The sequence below is a fragment of the Manis javanica genome, chromosome 3 (genome assembly GCF_040802235.1).
Source record: "Manis javanica isolate MJ-LG chromosome 3, MJ_LKY, whole genome shotgun sequence".
Classification (NCBI taxonomy): domain Eukaryota; kingdom Metazoa; phylum Chordata; class Mammalia; order Pholidota; family Manidae; genus Manis; species Manis javanica.
Window position 1 is genome coordinate 5,074,355 of NC_133158.1, and position 23,006 is coordinate 5,097,360.

Sequence of the window (23,006 nt, forward strand, 5' to 3'; positions counted from 1 at the left end):
AGCCCCAGCCCAGGTCACACTAATGGGGTGACTGGGGGTGTATGGGTGCAGACAAGAGATCTCATGGGTTGGCACCAGGCTGGAGTTGTGTAAGCAGGGTGTCTGAGGAAGGGGTGCACGTAGAGCTAGGCAGCCAGCTCTGTCACAGCTGGAGCTGACGCATTCACCCAGCCCCTGCTCCTGTCTGCACCAGCAGTGTTTAAATCATGGCACTTACCAGCAGCTCCAGTCCTGGACAAAGTTCCCACATTTCCCCTACTGGTTGGTGGGTGCTTGAGGTTTGAAAATCAGCTTCCTTCTATTCCAGCTGCAGTGGGGTTTAAACCCTCCCCCTCGGTGGCTCTTTTCCTGTGCCCCAGGGCAGGTGAGGCTGCTCTCCTGCAGCCTGGAGATGACCCTCCCCACCTCCCCACTGCAGGCTGCACTCGGGGGTGGTGTGCCCTCGTCACTGGGTCTCCATCTCTCTGGCCTTCCTCTATGTGTCTTTTCTTCCCCTGTGTGCAGGCGCACACGCAGGCCTCTGTCCTTCCTGGGCATGACCTGCTCTGTGCACCGCTGAAGACTCGTTGTGTCTGGGACGAGGCTCCAGCTCTGCCTGCTGCTGTCCGGGTCCCGCCTCTCAGGGGTGCCCTGGCACAGAGGCAGAGTCCTTGCCGGGGCCCCAGTTTCCACCCAGAGGCAGAGGTGCTGACTTCCTGTAATTGACTTAGAATCTATTATCCTCTGGACTCTGACATAACCTTTTATCTCCTTTTTCCATTCCCTCAAAACTTCAAGCATATTGCTGCTTTCCTCATCTTAAGTTCTCCCATTGACAAGTTGGTGTCCTTCTCATTCCCTTTGTTTCCAGAGATGCTTTGAGAATTGGTCTGTATCTTTGAGGATCTCAAGTTTCACTCATAGTGGGCCTTTTTTGTGAGAAAAAAAAGATGTCTTCAGTTGTAAAATATCCTCTACCCTTGGAACGTCTATTTCATATTTTAATCTCTCCTTTACGGTTCATCGGACAGATTCATTTGACTGATGACCCAGCCAAACTTGTTTCCAAAGGGCTGTGTGATCGTGGTTTTTACGTGGATACTGGTGGGCGGCGTCTCCAGCAGACGGCTGTGGTCTCTGGGGGAGCAGAAGCAGAGACTACAAAGCTCTAGAGAGACAGCAAGGCTGAATCTTCTCGAGCCCTGTGTGCACCGAGGCCCCCTGGAGAAGCACCCTGCCCTGTCCGTGCCTGCCGTGGAAAACACACTGAACCTGCTGAAAGGGGAGGAGATGCGTGGGCCTCAGGCATCTGTAGACAGGAAGCCAGAGGTGTTCCTGGGTGGCGCAGCATAAGGCGGAAAACAGGTGAAAGTCAAAAGGGCCGGTTTCCCCCTTTGTAACTTCTTGGAGTCTGTTTCACCCAGCTAGGCTGAATTTAGTGAAACAGCACCAAAAAACAGTGTGATGTGTTTAGGTCTGGGGCTCACTATTTAGGAAATCTGTTGACACTGGAAGAATAGGCTTTGTTCTTTAACTTGCTCCCCCAGGGGGTGAGTTTTACGGCATCACTTTGTCATCTCGCAGTGCTGGGCGATGTGAGACGGCCGTGTCCTCGCGCTTCCTTCATTGGGGCGGGCTGTCCTGACAGACCCTGCCTGGCACTGTGCCTCCATTATGGGCGGCCCTCGTGCTGAGGGCATGGCCTGGGGTGTCCATGCCATCTTGTGTCATCACTGTGACATAGCTCGAGTCTAATCAGCCGATATCACATGCACCCTGGGACAATGTTTAGGCCCCGGGAGAAGGCAAGGGGGCTTGGAAAAGCCTGACCTCCCGGCCCGGGGAAAGTGAGGTGGTTTCCCGGAGTCTGACGTTCCTGTTTTGTACATATGAAAATCCCAGTCTTTCCAAGGTGAATTTTGTGGACTGTGTATGGCCCGAGGTGGCCAAGCTGTTGTCTTCCGTCTCAGTGCAGAGCCTCAGGGAAGCAGGCCCCCTTAGCGGTGCCGCAGTCCCCCCTGGGGCAGAGTTTTCCTGTGCTGCTCCGCTCGAGTGGCTGACCGTCTCTGTGCCCCCGTGTCCCCGCAGGTCCTTTGTCATCCAGCAGATCCCGAGCAGCAATCTGTTCATGGTGGTGGTGGACAGCGGCTGCCTCTGTGAGGCCGTGGCGCCCATCACCATGGCACCCATTGAAATCAGGTATATCCTTTGGTGTGGCGGCCCAGCCACCACCGCCCATGCCGGTAAGGGGGTCAGCAGGCGGGAAACCTGGGGGCAGGGGTATGTGAGGGGAGAGAGAAGGTGAGTAAGGGATGGAGTGTCCATAGCACTGTGGAAGTATGCCTTAACTACGGTCAACATAATGAATCCCTCAAGTGTGAACGTCTAAAAGCCCAGAAGATCAGGCGACGTCCGGAATCCTGTCACGGCTTCCACCCCGAGGTAAGTCCGAGAACCGCTCATGTTCTTTTTACCCCGGTGCTTCGCCCCAAGAATCTCGTACTGGTCAAGGAACTAGAACTAAAAAGTTTACTTGTGAGAAAACAGTCCCTTTCTGGAAAATCGAAGAAGAATATACAGGGAGGCTCATGATCCTGCCCCTTGAGCCCCTCCATGCCCTCCTGTTTTGTCTGTGCACAACGTAGACTACGTACTGTATGCATATATATAACAGAGAGAGAAAGCTTCTTTATTAGTTTTATCACTTTCCATCATTACACACAACGTGGCTCTGACCACGTTGGTTTACTCGTTTCAAAGTGTTGTCCAAATCATTCTCCCCTGCTTACCTTTAACAGCCTTGTATTTATTAGGAATTCATGTAAAGCAAAATCAGCCATCTTAAAAGTCACGATTATAAAAGTTTGCAAGTTCCCTCCTCAAGGCGCTCCGTTTATGCCCAAGGTTTAGTACTGGGAACGGTGAACTTACACAGAAGTAGGGGAATTAGAACTGCATATACCCCAAATGCTGCAGGCAAAACATTTACTTTAGCAAAATTACCTTCCCCTCCCTGAAAAAATGGAAAGCTTGCACTGGCAAGATACCAATTTTTTTTAATGCCACCAGACTATTAATCTCATCTCCAAACAGCAAATACTTTTTAAAATACTTTTTAATGTTCCTTAAACTATTCAAGTCCTATAGAAAATGCACCAATAAGAACTTGTAATTTATTGGGAATGTTTGCTTCTCTGTACAAAGGAGAGTTCTACAAGAGCAGCATCTTATACAACTATCTGCTGAAAGGCCTTTGATAAAATGCAAAAAACTAAAATCATTTCAGTTAAAACCAGAACTGCCTACCTACCTAACTGAAGTCACTAATAATTTGCTTTGATAACTAGAAACGATAACCATTTCAAAAACTATTTTTTTCTGCAAGTTCTTGACCTAGTATGACGAGGTCAGTGGAACAGAATAGAAATTGTTCTATGTCTCACAAGAAACTTTAGGGATTGGAGAGAGCTTCCTATTCAAGACCAGAAAGCCATGGGAGAAAAACAGAGTGACTTTTCTATGGAAAAAGATATAAAGTCAGTAGCCAGTTTCTAGGACTCTAAACCAACCAACCACATACTAAAATAAACAAAGGACATCAAAGATACAAGTTTCTGGGTGACCAGGATCGACAGGTGAGGATGAAATCTCTACCTACAGCTACCAAAGGCAAAATCTGTGCTTCCAGTTCGGGGCGTCCGCACCCTAAGCAGGGGCATATCGCACCGACTGGCGATCACATTCCGCACTCACCATTCACGACTGCCGCAGTAAGCAAAGAGCTGACTCACGGAGAGCTACACGGAGGAAGTTCCATCAGCCAGGGGATAAAAAGCACATTGCAGAAAGGAATACATAATATTTCATTTTTGTAAAACAGAGCCCCCTCTGGCCTCCAGATGAAGAGGGCACCTCCTATCCTCCCACAGGCTCTGGTGTAGATCCGTGCGAGCGTCTCTTACTTGCATGCTGCAGACACAGAGTAGGCGGCCGAACTTTTGCTTTGATCGTTTGGTCACCATAGGGCATCTGTGCCAAGAACCCTTTTCCCTTCCTGCTCTGTGTGATGTTATGTGCAGTAACCGTGACTGCCTTATGGGCGAGTGAAATCAGAGAGTCTTACCACTAACTTGATGAAGTTGTCCCTACCGTGGCGAGGGGAGAGGGCCTCACCGTCTCTTGGGAGGGTGGGCGCCCTGGCATGGCACTGCTCTGACCGGCCCGCCTTGCCCCGCAGGAGAATGCACGGGAGTGCGGCGGTGCCCGCGGCCTGCAGGCCGGGATGGCCCTCGCCATGCTGCCTCTGCTGCTGCTGCTCTTCTCAAGGTGACACCGACCGAGATGTCTTCCTGGCATGCTGAATTATGGGGAAACTGTGAACCACACTATGGTGCGACGCAGGAGACAGATATAGTCCGACCATCAGCATCTCATGATTTTAAACTGTGCGTGATATAAACTCAAAGATATGTTCACAAAAAAAAAGTTATCTTTTTACTTTTTGCCAGTCATGCAAATGTGAGTCTGCTACATGACCACCATCACCATCCGAGTCGGGGCGGCCCGCGGGCACTGTCCCTTCTGCTTGAAACCCATTGAAACCACTTTAAAACTGCATACTTTTTAAATAAAGTATATTAAAATCATAATCTCCTTGTTTGGGTTTTATCCTCACATTATGACTAACTACAGACTGCACAGGGCATGAAAAAGTCACCCGTGCCAGACTCCAGGGGAGGAAGGTTGGCACAGACTTGGCTCTAAAGGAGATTCTAGACAAATATTTAACAATTGTTTAGGTGTTCCACTCTCTGTTATAGAAATATTTACAGAAGTAAATCATAGTATTGTCTGCAGGGGAAGAGTTTATGACATAGAACCCTGAATGCTGTTGAATTCAACTTCCACAGAAATGATAAGTTGGCTGAAGCATGCGGTCCCATAATACGCAAGTGTTTTGAACTATTTTGAACTATTGGGATTAGGAGTCACAAATCCTAGGGGCTCCTTCTAAGACCGAAAGGAGGAAAACAGTGACTCCCAGGGACTCGGGCTTCCCCATAAATGAGATGAAATTAGATCTCAGCTATTACAAAAAGCAAAGCTTCCCAGAACCCTGAGCATTCCTGACACCACTAGCTCCTGAACCAAAGAAAACAGATGATTCCATCAGATCACTGTTACCAAATAAAGTGGAATCATTTCCGTGCCCGGGCAGAATCAAGAATGCCTGACAGTCATGTGAAGAATGCTGCTTTAGGCTATCGGTATTTTAGAAAAACTGATTATCACCGCACCGCCATTACTAAAAGGCAGCCAGAACTTGTGGGAGTAACAGTGTTACACTCTCATAGTCCTTCGAAGTCTGTGCGTCCACTGCTGTTAAAATAACAGTCCTCTAAGATGCTAGCTGTCAAAATTTCAACAGGGGGGCTATTCCTGCGCGGAGGGGAGCAGGGTGAGCACCCCATTTACATCTCCTGCATGGTACTAGTGCGGACAGGAGCGGGGTGAATGTACCACCTCCAGGTGAGAGAGAGGCGGTTCCCCCCATGACCCTGGCCCCCACCTGCACCTCAACAGGCCTGGCAGGGAGGTCCCAGCACGGGGCTCATGCACCGGGAACTGGAGCTCTGACTGCGTACACAAGAGGGGACTCAGAGTGGATTAAAGACCTAAAGGTAAGACCTGAAGCCATAAAATTCCTAGAAGAAAACATAGGCAGTAAACTCGTGAACAGCAACATTAGTACTTTTTTCTCTGGATCCCTCTCCCCAGGTAAGGGAAACAAAAGCTGAAACAAACCAGAGGAATGGAAACTAACAAGCTGCTGCCCAGCACAGGGCACCTTCAGCAGGAGGAAGGCGCAGCCTACTGTGTGGGGGAAGGTGTTTGCATAGGATGATGCCTCTGGTAAGGGGCTAATATCCAAAATATGTAAGGAACTCATGCGACTCAACACCAAAAAGAAAAGAATCCAATTAAAAACGGGCAGAGGACCTGAACAGACCTTTCTCCAAAGACATGCAGATGACCAACAGGCCTGTGAAATCACTGATCCTCAGGGAATCGCACCTCAAAGCCGCAGTGAGACATCACCTCACACCAGTCAGAATGGCCACCATCCAAAAGACAAGAAATAACTAACAAGTGTTGGTGAGGATGTGGAGAAAAGGGAGCCTCCTACACTGCTGGTGGGAATGTCAATTGGTATGAAAACTGGAATGTCAGTCACTACGAAAAGCAGTATGGCGGGTCCTCAAAAACCTGAGAATAGAAATACCATACGACCCAGGAATTCCACTTCAGGGAATTTATCTGAAGAGAACAACATCACTAAATCAAAAAGACACATGCACGGCTATGTTCATCACAGCACTGTTTACAAGATACAGGAGCAACCTAAGTGCCCACTCATAGATGACTGGATAGAGAAGAACCGGCACTTGTACACAGTAGGATATTACTCAGTCATAAAAAAAATCATGCCGCTGTGACAGCATGGATGGAGCTACAAGGTATTATGCTCAGTGACATAAGACAGGGAAGGATAAATACCATGTGATTTCACTTATTTGTAGCATCGAAAAAATAAAACAGATGAACAAGACTAAAACATACTCATAAATGCAGAAAACAGATGTGGTTGCCATAGGGGAGGTCGGTAGGAGGAGGGATGAAATGGGTAAAGGAAAAAAAAATTAGAATGTTTAGTATCTTGATCTGGGTGATGGCGACATGAGTGCACACACGTGTCAAAATTTATCAAGCTGGACACAGCCTTGTGCATTTTAATGCAAGTACCACAATATAAAAATTTTGAAACAATGGGGTTCTGGTACTGTGACTCTTGTGGTGACTGATTCTGTTCACTTCTGTGCACTAAGTGAACGAACTCATTCGTTGCTCACACAAATATCAACTATGCACTATGACACTAAATAATATAAGGTAATTTTTTACAGTAATAGTATCACATGAGCTACCATTCTCCATTACAGTTCTAGACAACTGGCAACAATAGATCAATTGTGCTACAATGCCCACAATTTAATACTTAATGGTGCAAAATATGTGTAATATACATATATCATATTTGCCCCTCTCTATCCACTATTCACTATGCCTTAATTCACTTCTAAGTGATTTTCTAAACAGCGGCATGGCATCATTTCAGTGGACTGCAGCCAGAAGATAGCGTGGCAGAGTCGTGCTGGTGACTTAGCCCTGTCAGACGTCACCTTCGTGTGCTGACCCACCCACCTAGCACCTCAGACTCTCTGGCCCCTTAATGACCCCAGCCAACGAGCCACCCCATTTATCTACTGAGATATATAATGATTTCCTCCAATATAAGGTGTCCAAAGCAGACATCTCGATCCCCAGCCAGCAAACTTGTTCCCAGCTGTTCGTCGTATTCTAACGTGGTCAGAGGCCAGGCTGGCCTATGCTCACCGCATCCCCCAGCCAGCCTCCTCTCGCTGAAATCCAGGCCTCAGCTCTCCTGGGCTGCCTGCCTGGAGGGTTCCGGGTCCCTGTGTGCACTGGCTGCCCTCTCCTGCCTCCGGTCAGCTCAGCCCTCCTCCCCTACAGCCTCCCGCCCTGCTTGTCCGTCTGCTTGCTCGGCACCTGGCGTGCTTGCGTTGAGCTTCCCCTCCACAGCTGCAGCTCTGAGGACCAGGCCTTCTCTGCTCCTGTTCGTGGACTTGTCTCCAGCTCCTACAACAGTGTCCGGCACGCAATCAGATCACCCCAGCCCCACCCCCAGCACTCCCCAACAGCAGGGAACGTCTCCTGAGCCCTAGCTCACCCCCTGGCACTCCCCAAAACCCTTTCTGCTTCCAGGCCCCTGTGTGAGCCTCCGCAAGGCCGGGGGCAAGTGGGACCACACTGGCCATTTCACAGCTGCAGAAACAAGGCACAAGGGGGGAAGGCGACTTTCTCAAGGTCACAGGCCTGAAAAGTGGCAGAGCTGGAATCAGAACCCAGGCAGTCTGGCTCCAAAGTCTGGATACTCAGCCAATGAGATGCTCATTGCACGAATGAATGGACAGTACCATCGTGCTGCTGCATCTCTGCATGTCCCACCCACCGACATTACTGTCACCTCCCCAAAGGCGGGCGTGCACTCCCTGCGGGCCAGTACACGCCTCCAGCCCGCATGCCTACCCGCTGCTCCTCTTCCCCACCGCCCGCGCCTCCAGGCTGCACCCTGCTGTCCGCTGGAGCTGGCTGGAGCCCTGTCTCCCCTCCTCTAGCTTAGGACTCACCACCCACAACCACACGCTTACCGGCATCCGTCACTGGTCCCCATGGGCCACCAGCCCAATCCAGGAACACGCACTCCTGAGTCAGCCCCCACCCACTCTCCAACCAACATATCACCATCCTTGCGGCAACTGGACCATCCTGAACCCTTCCTGACAGAAGAGAAGTCATTAAATGCAGGCGGTCATGGCAGAAATCTTTGGAAAGCATTTTACGTAGTACTGAGTGGACCGCTGGACGGGAATATTATTACTGATGTAGACCGCGTGGACTGATAGAATATAGCATATATCATGTCCACACATTTATATATATAATTGCAGTATATATAATTACTAAAATGACAGCTTATGGCAGAGTGTAAGAGACGAGTGTTCTAATTACGGTTTTTGTTGTCAGTATGGAAACGATGTCATACCTGTCAGGACTGCTAAGGTGCAGGAGAGTGAAATGGTAATGCCTGCTGCAGGGTTCACCACTGGAGAGAATCACATGGGGCTTTTCAGCTAGCTGCCCCTGGGGCCTTTCTGCCCCCACTGTAGACAGCACCCCATGGACTAGAAGAGCAGGCTGTGTCTGTGCACCGGTGCCAGCAGTGTCAGCATGGCTGCTGTGCAACCCCAGTGGCCCACGGCCCTGTGCAGTCTGCCCGTGGCTCCCTGACCGGGTCATGCGGGGGCTGCGCACCTGCCTCGGGGTCCCCGCACTCACCGTCCCCTCTGCCTGGAGCTGTCCCACTCCGATGCCCGCGTGTCCTGCTGTCCCCTGCTTCCATGACAGCCTGGTGCAGCAGTCCTCCCAGACCTCCCTGTTCACCCCGGGGCTTCCACGCCCCTCTGCCCGCCCTCTTTCCTGCCTTGTGTCCCCCCACAGTGCTCACTATCACTGCATATGATTGACTCCCCCAGGTAAATATAAACACCAGACTTGGGAGCCAGACTGCCTGGGCTCAAATGCTGTTGACACAGGGCGATGGAGTGTCTGCCCCGTGGTGTGGTGCCATGTCGGAGCAGGAGAGAAGGGGAAGAGAACGTCCCGCAACCCAACCGTCGCAAAATCTGCAGGATTGGTACCACCAGGACCCATCACATTCCAGAGGGACCCTATCTGAGAGCTCTGTATTAAATAGATGCCTCTAACTGGTGCATGTAGGCGGGGGCACCTGGAGGGGACATCTGCACCAGGGTGACTGGCACATACCCGGCTTGCAGCAGCCACATGTTCACTGGGGCTGTGCAGGCCTCATGTCCCGTAAGCCAGTGATTACAAACCCCGGGCCGCTTTGCCCCTCAGGGGATGTTTGGTAATGCCTGGAGACATTTTCTGGTTGTCACAGTTTGCAGCACAGCGGGGTGTGATGGCACCTGTAGGGCAGGGGATGGGGATGCTGGGAAAGAGTCTCCAAAGCCCAGGACGGCCCCACTGCAAAGAATTGTTTAATTGCACATTCCAGTACTGCTCAAGCTGAGAATCCGCGCTCTCATCGTCTAGCAATCACGCTAAAGAGGCCACGCCTTCCGGCTCTCTGCTCACGTGTTCACTCTGCCGATGCTAGGAGCCCCCTACATGGTCTAGGGTGCTACGCTACAGGCATGGCTCAGTGGCAATCCAGTCACGTCTGAAGACAGCCGGATGGTGGATCCTCCCCGTCAGCCAGGCCCCAGGCCCCCACTGCGCCCCCAGGAGCACCCCTCACTGCCCGCTCTTTCACAGCACATGACTCCCGAGACCTGCCATTCCCTTGTCCTGTCAGTCCCCTCGCCACAGCCCTATTCACACCAGCATTCCCAGTGCTTGGAACTGCTCAACCTCAGTGACACCCAGGAAGAGTGTGCTGGAAGAAGCAGGCCTCCCCACCAACACCATGTGCCAGATCCGTGTACAAGGGATGGCACACAGCCGCCGGCCTCACTTCACACGCCTCTATTCCCATTTCACGGGGGAGGAGACTGAGGCTCAACCCGCAAGCCACCCACCCAGAGGCACCAGAGCCAAGGAGAGGCGGGCCTGCCCCCAGCTTAGCCCTCAGCCCTGCCACCCGCCTACCGCAGTCACACCTGCAGTGGCCTCCGTCCCGGGCAGGCAGCGAGGCCAGTTGGCAGTACTTCCTGGTCTAGGAGAGCGTGACTCAGCGGCATGGCGACACATGCAGGGCCATATGCCGTGGTGAATCACACACCCTCTTTTACTGGCCACGATGAGGAAGCACCTATTGTGACAGGACACCCTGCCTGTACTTGTACCAGTCAACAAACAGGACTTTCTGCTCACAGACTGCTGGTAGTGCACGATGGTTTAAGCCAGGGGTCAGCAAACTTTTCAGGCAAGGGCCAGAGTAAACTTCTGAGGCTTCGTGGGCCATGTGGTCTCCGGTACAACTATTCAGCTCTGCTGTGGTAGCCCAGAAGCCCCCGCATTCCAGTGCGACGCTCTAAGGACACTGGAATTTGAATTTCATACATTTCTGCATGTTATGAAGTATTATTATTTAACACTTTATAAATATTCTAGTATTTTAAAATATTCTTTTGCATTTTTTCCAAACACTTGACACTGTAAACACTGCTCTGAGCCTGCAAACCAAGCAACCATGCAAACAGACGTGGCAGGCCAGATCTGACACATGGGCCATGGTTTATTGGCCCCGGACTTACAACATTGCTGCAGCCCATTTCTGAAGCCCTCTAACAGGATGAATTAGAAATCTCTGCAACAGGCAGCCGTGTGCACTGGAAGAGTACTGGAGCTCTTATGGTGTAAAGGTAACTGCAAGTGTCTCTTCCACAGACAGGCCAGCTCCCTGCATGATGCTAAAGTACCCCAGTAGGAGCAAACATCTTTATAGTCAGGTAACTGTCAACAGAAAGAGCGTCTCTCCCCGTAGCATGCTGGCGTGGCTGCTGCCTAGGTTGTAGGATGGGGGTCCAGGCTGGCATGATGCAGCTCAGCCTGGTGCACTATGTCTGTTCCCACAATCTATGCAAAAAAGCAAAGCAGAATCCCCTCCCTGCTGCAGCAAGGGCTGCCATAAGCAGGTGCTTCCCTCTGCCGTACTGAGCCTCGTGGCCATGCTGTCACACTGTGCATCCCATTACTGCCATATCCTGCAGTGTTAGGCTGCCAAGGATCTTGCTAACAAAAATTCTACCACAAAATCTCATGCCGGAAGCACCCGCCTGAATTATCCTCGCTCCAAATGGTTAACAATTATCTAGGGATGAGAGACATATCTGAGTGGCATCTTCTCAATAGATGGCACCGTGACACGGTCTGTCCCCACTAAATGTAGCATCAAAAAGGACTAAATTATAGTCATCCTGTGCTTATGTTTATAAATAATTCTACATTGTCCTCGAATGTGCTCACCCATCAGGCGGCCACGTCCTCACCACGCCCTCACAGTGAGCTTGGGGCGGGTGGCATCCGTGGACTGCTGACAGTCCAGTCCTGGCTCCACTCTGCACCTCACCCTGTGAGCAGGTGGAAACCTCGAGAAGGCACATGGCGCAGACGGGAGACCTAAGGCCCAGAGGGGCCACGCCACCTGCCAAGCCACACAGGCAGCGGGGGACAAAGCTGAAACATGAGGTGGCTTAATGGACCCGACGGCCTGCATCCGCTCTCCTCACGCCACACGCCATCCTCGAGACCCAGGCAGGGAACCCCATCAGCCATGGCACTGTGCAGCGTGTGAGGCTGGCGCCGGCCTTACTGTATCACTCCACCCACTGGTTTACTAGGACGGTGGGCACGATACGGGGCACCTGCTCCTGGTATTTTGTCCGGCAATGACGCAGCCCTCCTCGTGTGCAGCTCTGCCTTACGTCGAGCTCTGTGAACCCCACGGCTGCTAGGCTAACCGGCCTGTGGTTGTGGGATCAAGAACAGAGGTGCCGACCCGGAGCCCACGTGTCTATACTCAGTACTCCCTGGTTCTGGAAACCCACCGTGGCAGCCGCAGTCACAGTGAAACAGCTGATGAGACATTGCTGTCCCGAGGCAGGACTGTGACCATGCCTCCCCCGTGTGTCACTAACACCAGACACGTTCAGCCATCTTAGGTTCTCCATCACCCAGGACGCAGAGAGCCGCACCTGCTGCGCCCCTCTGCACAGCGGTCCCCAGTTTCAGCACCTGTGATCATACTGCAGCTAAGCCACGTCATCCTTGCTTTCCTGCTAGTGGCAATCCTGTCACTATGATAACACATGTGTGACAGTTTCAGTTTCAGCAAAAACACGAGCACAACCATTCTAACACGTACACATCAGGAAGAGATGCACCATTCAGATACTTAGTGAATGGATATGCCGTGATGCATTTGGGTTTAGCATAGTGATAAAACAGTATTCTCACTGACCCCACATGTTAGGAGAGTCCCAGTGTTTTAATTTACAGTTTTCTATAAGAACCATACACTAGGCTGCCTAGACTTACCATCCATCATGCTGTTATTCTTTACAGTAGGAGAGAGAGTGCATATAACCATAGAGGGCAGTAGGACACAGTGCATCTAAGCAGAGCACACAGCCACGGCCTCAGCAAACTCATCCGGCCCCCATCCCATGAAGAGTGAGGGGCAGGCCCTGAGGAAATGCTCTGTACCAGTCTGCTGGGGCTGCGAAAACAAAACACCACAGACAGGAGGGCCTTGAAAAATGGAAATGCACTTACTCACAGAAGCCCCAGCTCAGGGTCCAGAAAGGTCAGTGTCTGGCAAGGGCTCTCTTCCTGGCTGGCGGATGGCCCACTTCCAGCTACGTCCTATCCGACCAGGGCTGCAGCCGTATGATGCCATTTAACCGGAATCATGTTAAGCAGGGAGGGCTATGTGATTGGGGGGGAGGGGTTTAACTGGTATTTGTATGCAGTGTGTTTCCTTCTTTATGCAAACGCAGAATTTGGGCACCTCTAGGGATGCAAATTTCCTTTACTGGCTTTTCAAATGTCTGATGAAAAGATCCACTCTGGATTCAGGTTACCTCAAGGGCTTTACTATTACCTGGAGTTTGCTGAAATCCAGACACATTTGTGTGGCCAGCAAGGCCCTGCCGGGGCTCATCAGGACCCCACCATTCTGCTTGTCCCCCTTGTTTACTTGGCTGTAGACACATGGGGATTCTTCCCTCCCTGCCAAGCCCTTCCAGGCCTCTGGACTCCGTCCCGTCCTTTCTGTTCTTCTACCTTAGATGCTTTTCCATGGCTCATCCTTCAGGTGTCAGTACAAGAGGTTCTTCCAAGACCTCCACAGACCACCCACCTCAGGAGGCAACTTCCCCTTTATTCCCGCCGCTTGTCTCCTTCATTGCACTTAATAGAGGAAATGGAGACCTTAGTTGCTGACGCTCTTATTTCGGAATCTATGGTCAGGACAGAGTTTCAGGAGAGGCAGGACTCTGATGCATTTTCCTTTACACATGCAAAGCCTCTCTGAAGCGGGAAGCTGGAGTTTACAATTTGCCAAGAGGAAAGTGGAGAGAGTTTGGGGGCAGAGGGCTCCCTTTCCCTGATTTGAAGAACCTAGTCAAATCCCTTTCTGGGGGTGCCTTCAAAGAGTTCTCCCTTCTTTGCAAGATACAGAAGTCGACTGAGACACTAGAGATTCAGCTGGACAGGGCATCAGAGGGGCTGTCCAGGAGGAGGGATTAGATACAAAGGAAGTTACTCATTTATGTACGTTCTTCCCACGTAAGGATTTTTTTGGCCTCTTATCAAATTAATCACCTCATTTTCCCACTACAGGGGAAGAGGGACATGGGATGCCTGATAAACAATTCATTTGGTTGGGGATTTGATCAGTTTCTGTTCCCAGGGCTCCGAGGCTTACTTAAAGGGCAATTTCCCTGACTTGGTAAAAAAGGCTGAATAAAATTGGGACTATCATGGGGAAAATGCTTCATTGTAACCTACGGGCTGTAACGGGGTGACCCAGGTCAGATTCTGGTTGGTGCCAAAGGGACAGAGTCCCCAGATCCTTGGAACAAAGGAATGATAAAGTGAAATGAGATACAGAGAGATCAGAAATCCATGCTTCCCATCGCTAAGACCTCAGGAACCTATAAAAGTGGTTGTTTTATGGGAACACTCAGCCAAGGACTGCCCAAATCCGCCGTAAAGGCTGGAAATCGTGACATGTGGCAGTCATTACGTGTGCTTAGCTGTCTATCTTGCACAGCACTTTCCTCTTCCCACCCCCAAGGAAAGCATTTCTGGGGCCCCTACGTTTACCATGTTTTACAAGACGCACTTAGTGGCAAGAAGGCCCGGAGGCAGCCTAGGAAAGAAGAGTCCTGGCTAAGAGCACCGGGGCCACCAAAGCCGTCTGTGCCAAGACGGAAGGCTTGAGGCAGAGCCGTGTTTGATTAGAAGAGGGCCTAGGTCCCTACTCGGCGTTTTCCTTTAGGAACACGTTTAATGACGCAGACATCCCAGTTAACAGAGTAGGACACGTCTTGGTCTTTACCAACACGGGAGAATATGCAGGTCTCGCTGGCCTGCTGGGATGCGGCGGGGTTTCCCAACAGGCGGGCAGTGGAAGTGACAGAGCCATGGCCGATGCCCTCTCCACATGCCCGCGTGGTTCTCTCTGCTTCAGAAGACGTGCCGTGCTCTCAGCGCTGGCTGGCGCACTCAGGCCGGGGTGCCCCCGAGCTCAGAGGGAGCGGGGCCACCCTCCCCACAACCCCCCCCTGCCTCCCCACTGTGGGAACCACTGGCAGAACGTATGCATCCAGGCCGTGCTCTTGGAGAAGGCCGGCCACGGCTGCTTCGGGGTGACTGCTCCCGGGAAGACCATCCAAAATGCCCCTCGGACGTAAAAAGAGGTGTGCAAGTCGACCAAGCGCAGAGAGCAGAGCCCTCAGGCTCAGCAGCACTCGGAGCAGGCAGAGCGGGAGCCCCGCGGTGCAGGGCGCAGCAGGCTGAACCCCCCGACCTTCCCCAGCAGGTCCCCAGCCTCCAGCCTCTCCAGAGGGGGGTCTCCATTCATCCCTCAGCCGGCTCCTCCCAACTCGCCCTTGTTTTCTCGTGTGCAGCCACTTAATCTTACCTTAAGTTGATTTTTACCAAAGTTAAATGTAAAAAAAATCTATAATTATCTCATTCTCCTCTTCCAGTTCTTCTTCCCCTCCCCTATCCTCCGCATCCCAGTTAATCAAACAGCAAACTCTTGGAATGCGGGGTGCGGCTCACAGGACAGCGCACCCACCCCTCGCAACGTCTTGACGAAGATTTGGTCGACCCGGGCTCTTCCGGATTTCTTCGTAATAGTGAAAACCTGGAAATGAACTAAATGTCTCTTTGTCAAGGAATATCTGACTGAATCACTCTGAATGCCCGTGATCCACTGACACTTTAAAACCTGTTTTCAAGGGATGTTCATGACTTGGGATATTTATGTGCTATAATATTAAGTGGAAAAACCCGAGTAACAGGTAAAAAAGTTAAATTCTGAGTGGACATTATATTATTGCCAATATGAGTAACTATATGCGTCTTTACGCAGAAAGAAGAAAAGGAAGGAATTACCCCAATATTTTGAGTGATCTTCTTTGGACTGTGGGATTATTAAACATGTTTTTATTTTCCTAGTGTTCTAAATTTTCCCCATCATTTTTATTGAAGGTCTTCCATGGGCCGGTACCATTCTAGAAGCTGGAGACAAAACTTAACAAATTGGACACATCCATTCTCTGCTGCATGACAGCAACAGCATTATTTTAAATGCAGCAAACTCCTGAGACGGGCGGCTCTGAGCTAGTGTGGTATATGCCAATGTGGGTCTTTTTGTCCGGGGTTCATCCCCCTTTTTCATCCTGATTTCTCCTTGGGAAACCGCTTCTCGCCTGTTGTCGGTGGGGCAGCTAACAGAGGGCTGTCTCAGCTTTACACTCCAGGAGCAAGCCCTTAACTGGCAATATCAAAAATCACTAACTTTCTGCAGCTCCTTCCCATTTAAACTGTTGAATTGTCTCTCACCCATGAAAACCTAAGGTCTGGAGATGACTACCCAAACACCCCTTCAAGGGAACGTTCCGCATCGCACCGTCCATAAAGTCCGTAGTTTACAGGAATCTGCTGTCAACAAATGTAAGCCATTTAACACGGGACCCAATTTTAAAAGTATAAAATGCTTGAAGTTGGCACTAGTTCTCAGGATGAAGATGAAAATGTCCTCATCTTGGAAGTGGGGCTGGGAGGGCCCCTGGGTGGCACCGTGAAGAACAGGGGTGCAGGCGGCATGCCTGGCACATAGTAGGTGGCTGATAAATCTCCCCTCCGACGGCGAGGTCAGTGAGGGCTTTACAGGTTCATGGGTAGTGAGCTTTACTGGGGGTTCTGAATAGAGACCACCAGAGGCTCCGTGGCTGATCAAATCCTTTTGATCATATCTTGTGTTTTCATCTGAGAATCTGGAAGAGCCCCATCAGTGAAAGAAAAGCCTTCTGGGACATGTGCCACCTGAAAAACGACGTTTCAGAGTGAGTTATAAAGGAAAATGTGCCCCCTGGTCCGCATGGGGGAAGAACATTTCAGGGCCAAGAGAGGGGCCTCCGTTTGAGGCTTAAGGGTCTCACCAGCCCAGCCTAAGCAGAGATCATGACGCAAGAGGACAGAACAGGGAAAAGGCCAAGGGACCCACAGCTGGCCTGTCACTCCCGGAAGAGAGGCTGTTTCCCCGCTAAGGCAGCCTGCGGGGAGAGCCCTGGGCAGCTAGGGGTCAGAGGTGCAGACGGGGAGGATGACCTCACAGCAGGAGGGCGTGGCGACCCTCCCTTGGATTCGGGAATATGCGCACCAGACAAATGATGGTGATTCAGCTAAACTGTGGATGATATAAGCCCAATCAATCCCCCGTTTTTCATGCTAATAGATGTAATAGATGTAATAGATGCAGGGTCTGCCTGGGGAGGGGAGACAGATGACGGTGGCTGCTAGCCAGTTCCTTTCAGAAGACCCCATTCGCTAACAACAGACTGTCCCTGCAAAGATTCCCTGGCCCAGAGAGGCCAGCGTTTTGGGGCCTGAGCCACAGTCATGGCCACAGAGCTCTGGGTCACTCAGCAAGACGCACGGTCCTAGGAATTCGCTGCTTTGGAAAGTGACCAAGCCGGGTGGGACCTGGGTTTACAGCACACTCAGGGACACACCTGGAGGGCTCCCAGCTTCCAATCTGAGCATCTCTGGGACTCATTCACAACCACGCTTCCTGTTCCTGGTGGCTCAAGAAACTGGCAAAACCAGACTTGTCATTACAGTCAAGATGTGTAACTTTCTGCAGTTCACACAGTGTTTCCACGTTCATGCTGTGAAGCAGGTAGACCAAAATGGAGGCTCAGAGAGGCTAAGCAACTTGCCCCAAAATGCACAGCTAGGCAATGGGAGTACTGGGGTTTGAACCCCAGGCCTAGCTCCAAAGCCCATGCCCTATACCACAAGGGACCGACTGATTCACTGGCTGGCAAGGTTTATGCCATCCAATTTTTCTTTCTACGGACTGAATCCTGACTATCATTTGAGCTCTCAGGTGTGGCTGAAAAACAAGATTAAGCACGTCGTCCTAGCTTGAGAGTCAAATGTCAGGTGCCTGGAACACGCTATCTGGGAGGCTGGGGACCATCAGGTGCCATATAATTCGCCTCCCCAGAAGCGGCCTGAGCATGACCACTGCCGGAAAGGCACGAGAAGGATGAGGAGCCCTCCTAGTAGCCCAAAAACCCAGAGGGAGACCCCAGCCAGTGCACCCTCCCCCCAGGGCCCCGCAGTGCGGAACCACCCGTCCACCCCGCGCCAAGACCCCCCAGGCAGCTCGCCGGGCACTCCCGTCATCCTCTGGGGAAGATGCCTGCTTGTTTGAAAAGTCAGGTTCTTTAACGTCAAGGACTCTTACAACTTCCTAAAGACCCCCAGGCACTCTGTCGAGCTGAAGAACCAAATTAGGCTTAATATGATCTAACGTAAAGGTCTGAATCATGCCAGGAGTGTACTTTCTGGGGGATGAAAGGACCAATATGCTTATAAAGTTCTATGACTCTTTAAAAAAGACTTTTAAAACGTTGGCAGTCCCTCCTGCCTAGGGAGAGGATTAGGCGCCGTGCTTTCAGTTCATTACTCCTAATATAAACACCCGGAATCCCCGTGTTCAGCATCGGCTGACTGTCTTTACACAAACGGAGCAGATGGAAGGCCTTGGGCCTTTGCCTCTGAAGTCGGTTTAATGACTGGGGCAAAGTGAGATGTTCTGTGTGATTAAAGGCTCCGCTCTTCAAAGCCATACCTTCCTCCATTTGGGAAATGACAATGTTTATGGTGCCTGCGCCCAGTTGGTGAATGGATGGGGTAGGGAGGGAGCAAATCTCTCTTTGTGCCTGGAAATACCAGTCCTGGAAAAAGAGGCGGCCCAGGCGGTCCACATACTGGCCTATGATGTGAGCCCAGTGGTGTATAAATCCCTCCCGGATGCTGTCAATCAGACGCAGGCATTAGATGCACCAAAGTCTGCATAAAGGTGTGCAGCTCACATTTTAAAAATATTTCTAATTTTTAAAAGTAACACATTCATTATAGAAATTTGGAAAATACACAAAAGCAAAAACAAGAAGAAAATCACCCATGATCTTGTTCTCTAGAGATGAACACTGTTATCACTTTGTTATATGTTTCCATTATTCTCCAAGTATTTAATATAAGCACTTTTTAAAAATTTGAGATCCTTTAGATTTTGTGGGGTTTTTATTTCTCACTCATCAGTATATACTGAACATGTTTCTAAGTCAATGAACATCTTTCTAAGTCAATCTATTGCATTACCTTTGGTGATAACTGCATCTACTATGTGGATGCACCAGGTGTCTTAACAATTAACCAATGTGCAGTTGGTGGACTTTTAAGTTATTTTCAGTTTTTCAGTATTATAAAGGGCCGAGGTAAAAAAAAAAAATCCCTTGCTGGCACCTTCTCTGCTTATTTTCTCAGGATAAATTCCTCCAGGTTACAGAATCAAAGGGCCTGCACATTTCTGTTTGTGATGTTTCCTGTCAAATCACCCTTCACAGTTTGTCCCAGGATCGTAGGCAGCTGCCCATTCCCAGTTTACATCTCACCATGTGCAGGGACGCATGGTACTACTTTACACCTCTAATCCTCAGTTTCCTCACCTGTGAAATGGGGGATGATATGAAGAGTTTCTTTTAAAAAGGTGCAACCAGCACTGCCTCATTGAAAAAGAGCATTTATTGTCTTAAATACTAGGAAAGTCCAGGTACGGCCTTCAGGCATGGCTTGATCCAGGAACTTAAACAATGTCCACAGGACCTCCCCACCTTTAGGTGCTCTATCATTGCTACTGGTTTCGTGTCCAGCTCCATGTGATGGCAGACGGCGGCTGCCCACCCATCTTTTGGGGGCTCAAGGATTTACTGTGATTATATTGATCACGTGCCTGTCTATGAAGCAATCACTTTGGAGTGTGGTCAGGGTGGGAGAATTTCCTGACTGGCCTGACCTGAATCATACACTCTATCTCTGGAGCCAAAAATGGAGGCCAACCTGGAACCCTCCACCTAAGTATCAAGGAACAATACCTACAAAGGAAATGTGGGGCACTTCCCCTGGAGAAGAGGGACTCGCTGGTCCTTTAGACCAAGAACCTCAATATTTTATGATTCAGTAAATTAACCCTCAGAGGTTGACAGTGCAGGAGTTGTTTATCCCTCTATTGCAGATGACAAAATAGAGGTTCAGAGGGATTAAGTAGCTTCCCACCGGGTCTCCCAGCCAGGGTCTCCAACCATATTGGGTCTGCAGAGTCCAAAGCCAAACCTCCATGAAAGAGTATTTCAGTCTAGGCTACTTTCCCTAACAGGCCTCTTCAGGGTCAAACCTGGGCCAGGCAGCTGTTCTGTCAACCGCTGCCCGGCCAACCGGGCCACACGGTGGCCGTCTCCACCTTGCCCCCCACTGACTTTATCTTGAGAACAGACTGAAGGGCCAGCCTGCTCAGAGGCTGCCATGGGTCAATGGGGATTAATGACCCTGAGAAACTGACCTGACAGGTGTGAAAGGGAAATTTCTGCATATGAACTGCCTTCTGTCACACGCAATCACTCGTGAGTCAAAAAGAAGAAAGAGATGACAAATTGGCCACTTTCTGCCCCCGTGCCACAAAGGTAATAAATCTGCTTTATCTCTCCACTGGTGCTGCCCACTGAAAACAAAATGAAGCGTTTAAATGGCTTGTGTAATGGCTGTTAGGCCAGCAGCAGTTCAAATTTCTTATCTTTCATGAAGATCCAATTCCAACCCACAAGTGAGCCTTAAACGGAAATGCCTGCTCTGGACCATGGGGTTTTCAGGTTAACAAGTGCAAACCCACAAGATGCTGCCCCGGGAGCAGGGGGCAGTGGCCTGGTTTTACAATCAGACAGATGGCCGAGCTATCACTGACCAGCTCTGTAATTTCCCTGGGTCTCAGTTTTAGCATCTGAAAAATAGGAACATACAGTGGCATTTCTCACATGATTGGCTGTACACACATTTTTATTTCTCACTCCTTTGGTGTATATTAGGCAACTGGCACATGTCATGCACTGATTTACAAGTGGATGGAGCAGGCGGCATAGTCTAGGGGCTGCCTTCATACACCTGGCTTACTAAAAATTCTATTAATGCATAAAGGCCGTGTTGACCATGCATATTAATCTATGCAATGCCCACAGAAATCTAAAATTTATAACAATGTTAAGTGTTACAAAGAAGGGATACATGGAAATATGAGAGTGGATAATAGGGAAATGGAACCCGATCCTGAGGTGAGTGGAGATTAAACAGCAAGATTAATTCCCATCCATTTAGGAATTAGGAATTAATCCATCAAAACGTAGGCGGGATGTACCTTTCCTGATCCCTGTCCTTGGTAATGAGACCACACCTCATCCCATCAAGCAGTAGAATTTGCTTTTGCCCATCATGCATCTGGGCAGGTCTTGTGATTTGGTCTGATTCCCAGGCAAGAGACAAGACAATGAAACAAAAAAATCAAGAGAAGTAACAGATAATAAAAATAAACCTGGAGAGCCTCAGATAATGCAGTTTTCAAAGATGTGCTTTTGTTCAAAAAGATAATACTGAAAATTTCAGTAGGCAGCAGGATTTATGAAATAAAATCAGTGGAAGCTATAATTGAACTGTAGAGTAACTGAAGTGGTTTTAACAGCATTTTAGACACAACTGAAAAGTGAAGTAGAAGATGACTGGTGAGGCCCAAGGAGGTGACTACAATGAGTCTCAGAGACCCAGAAAAATGCTGCAAGCTCTTCCAGAGGAGAGAAGAAGGGAATGCTTCCTAACTCATTTTAGGGAGCCAGAATAACCTGCTCTCAGCACCTAACAAGGACAAGACAGAACGAAAAACACAGGCTAGTCTCTCTTGTAAACACAGATGCAAAAATCCTAAGCAAAATTCTGGCAAACCAGACCCCTGATCACGAAAGGATAACGCAGCTCGGCCAACCTGGACTTGTTCCAGGAATTCAAGCATGTTTTGCATTTGAAAATTGGTGTGAGCCATTGTGTTGCCAGAATTAATGGGGAAAAAAATGACCTCAATATATGCAGAAAAAGTGTTTAATACAATTCAGCAGCCATTTGTGATTCACAACTCTTTACAGACTGTGAACAGGATGTAACTTGTGTCATCTAAGGAAATTATCTACAAAAGGCAAATAAGATATATTGTCAACAGTGGCAACATGTTAAAAGCTTTTCTTCTATGATGGGGACAGGGGCAGTAATGCCTTTTAGGACCACTCTGTCCCATGTTGTTCTGCACATCTCAGTCAGTGCAAAGAAGCAGGGTAAGTAATTGAAATGCATAATGAGTGAAGGAAAAAAGCTACTCTTATTTCCAGCTAAAAGAAATATACATGTGCAGAACCCAAAAGAATCTATAAACTATTAGACTGAACTTATCAAGACGGCTAGACATAAGGACCATATGAAAGAAATATGTTGTTTTTCTATCTCAAAGTATTGAAACACTGAAAAATAATTGAAAACAGTTTATGAAAAATAATTAAAACCTTACAAAATTGACGTAAGACTTCATAGAAGATCACTTTTAAAATTACAATAAACTTTACAAAAAAATAATTTTGAGCTTACCATTTCTAATACCATTAAGGAACATCTGATAACCAGGGGAAAGATGTCAAAACAAATGTGCAAGCCATCCACGTGGAAAATCATAAAAAACAGTTGAAGTTAAAGGACATAACTTGAGGAAGACGTGTTTTAGAAATCAGGAGGCTCAATATCCACAGAGGTTAATTCTAATCTATATATTCTAGTCTATATAGCACCACCTTGCTTAAAAATCCCAGTCATTTTTCTGGAAGTTGACCTGCCGACTCTAAAATATGTGTGGAAATACAGAGGACAAAATTAAGCTAAGCCAATCCTGATGAAGGACACCATGGTTCGGCTTATTCTGCAGACATGGGTGTATGGTCTGAGAAGGCGGAAATGATGCAATGATAGCCAAACTGAATGGAACAGAAGAAAGAGCCCAGAAACAGACCTCTACCCATGTGGACACCCGGTTCATGACAAACGGGCACTGCCACTCAGCGGGGAAGGACATTTTCTCTCAGTGGTGCTGGATCAGTGTGCTTTCCATATTAAAAGAGAGAGAGAGAGAGAAACCTTTCCTCCTACATCAGACCATACACAAAGCTCAGTATTAGGTGAATTGTACAAGTTAA

At 49.4% G+C, this 23,006-nt stretch overlaps 1 protein-coding gene and 1 long non-coding RNA gene across 7 annotated transcripts in view; one reads left to right on the forward strand and one right to left on the reverse strand.

The window, feature by feature from the left end:
* Window positions 1–4,628, forward strand: part of CACNA2D3 (calcium voltage-gated channel auxiliary subunit alpha2delta 3) — a 699,185-nt gene extending 694,557 nt beyond the window's left edge. For all 6 annotated transcript variants that reach the window (XM_073230729.1, XM_073230727.1, XM_073230728.1 and 3 more), the window contains 3 exons: window positions 2,068–2,180; window positions 2,339–2,421; window positions 4,217–4,628. In XM_073230729.1, coding sequence (XP_073086830.1) covers window positions 2,068–2,180; window positions 2,339–2,421; window positions 4,217–4,309 — 289 coding nt within the window. In that variant the 3' untranslated portion in view covers window positions 4,310–4,628. The remainder of the gene's footprint in view (window positions 1–2,067; window positions 2,181–2,338; window positions 2,422–4,216) is intronic.
* Window positions 1–23,006, reverse strand: part of LOC140848304 (uncharacterized) — a 144,733-nt gene that overhangs the window by 1,277 nt on the left and 120,450 nt on the right. The window lies entirely within an intron of this gene.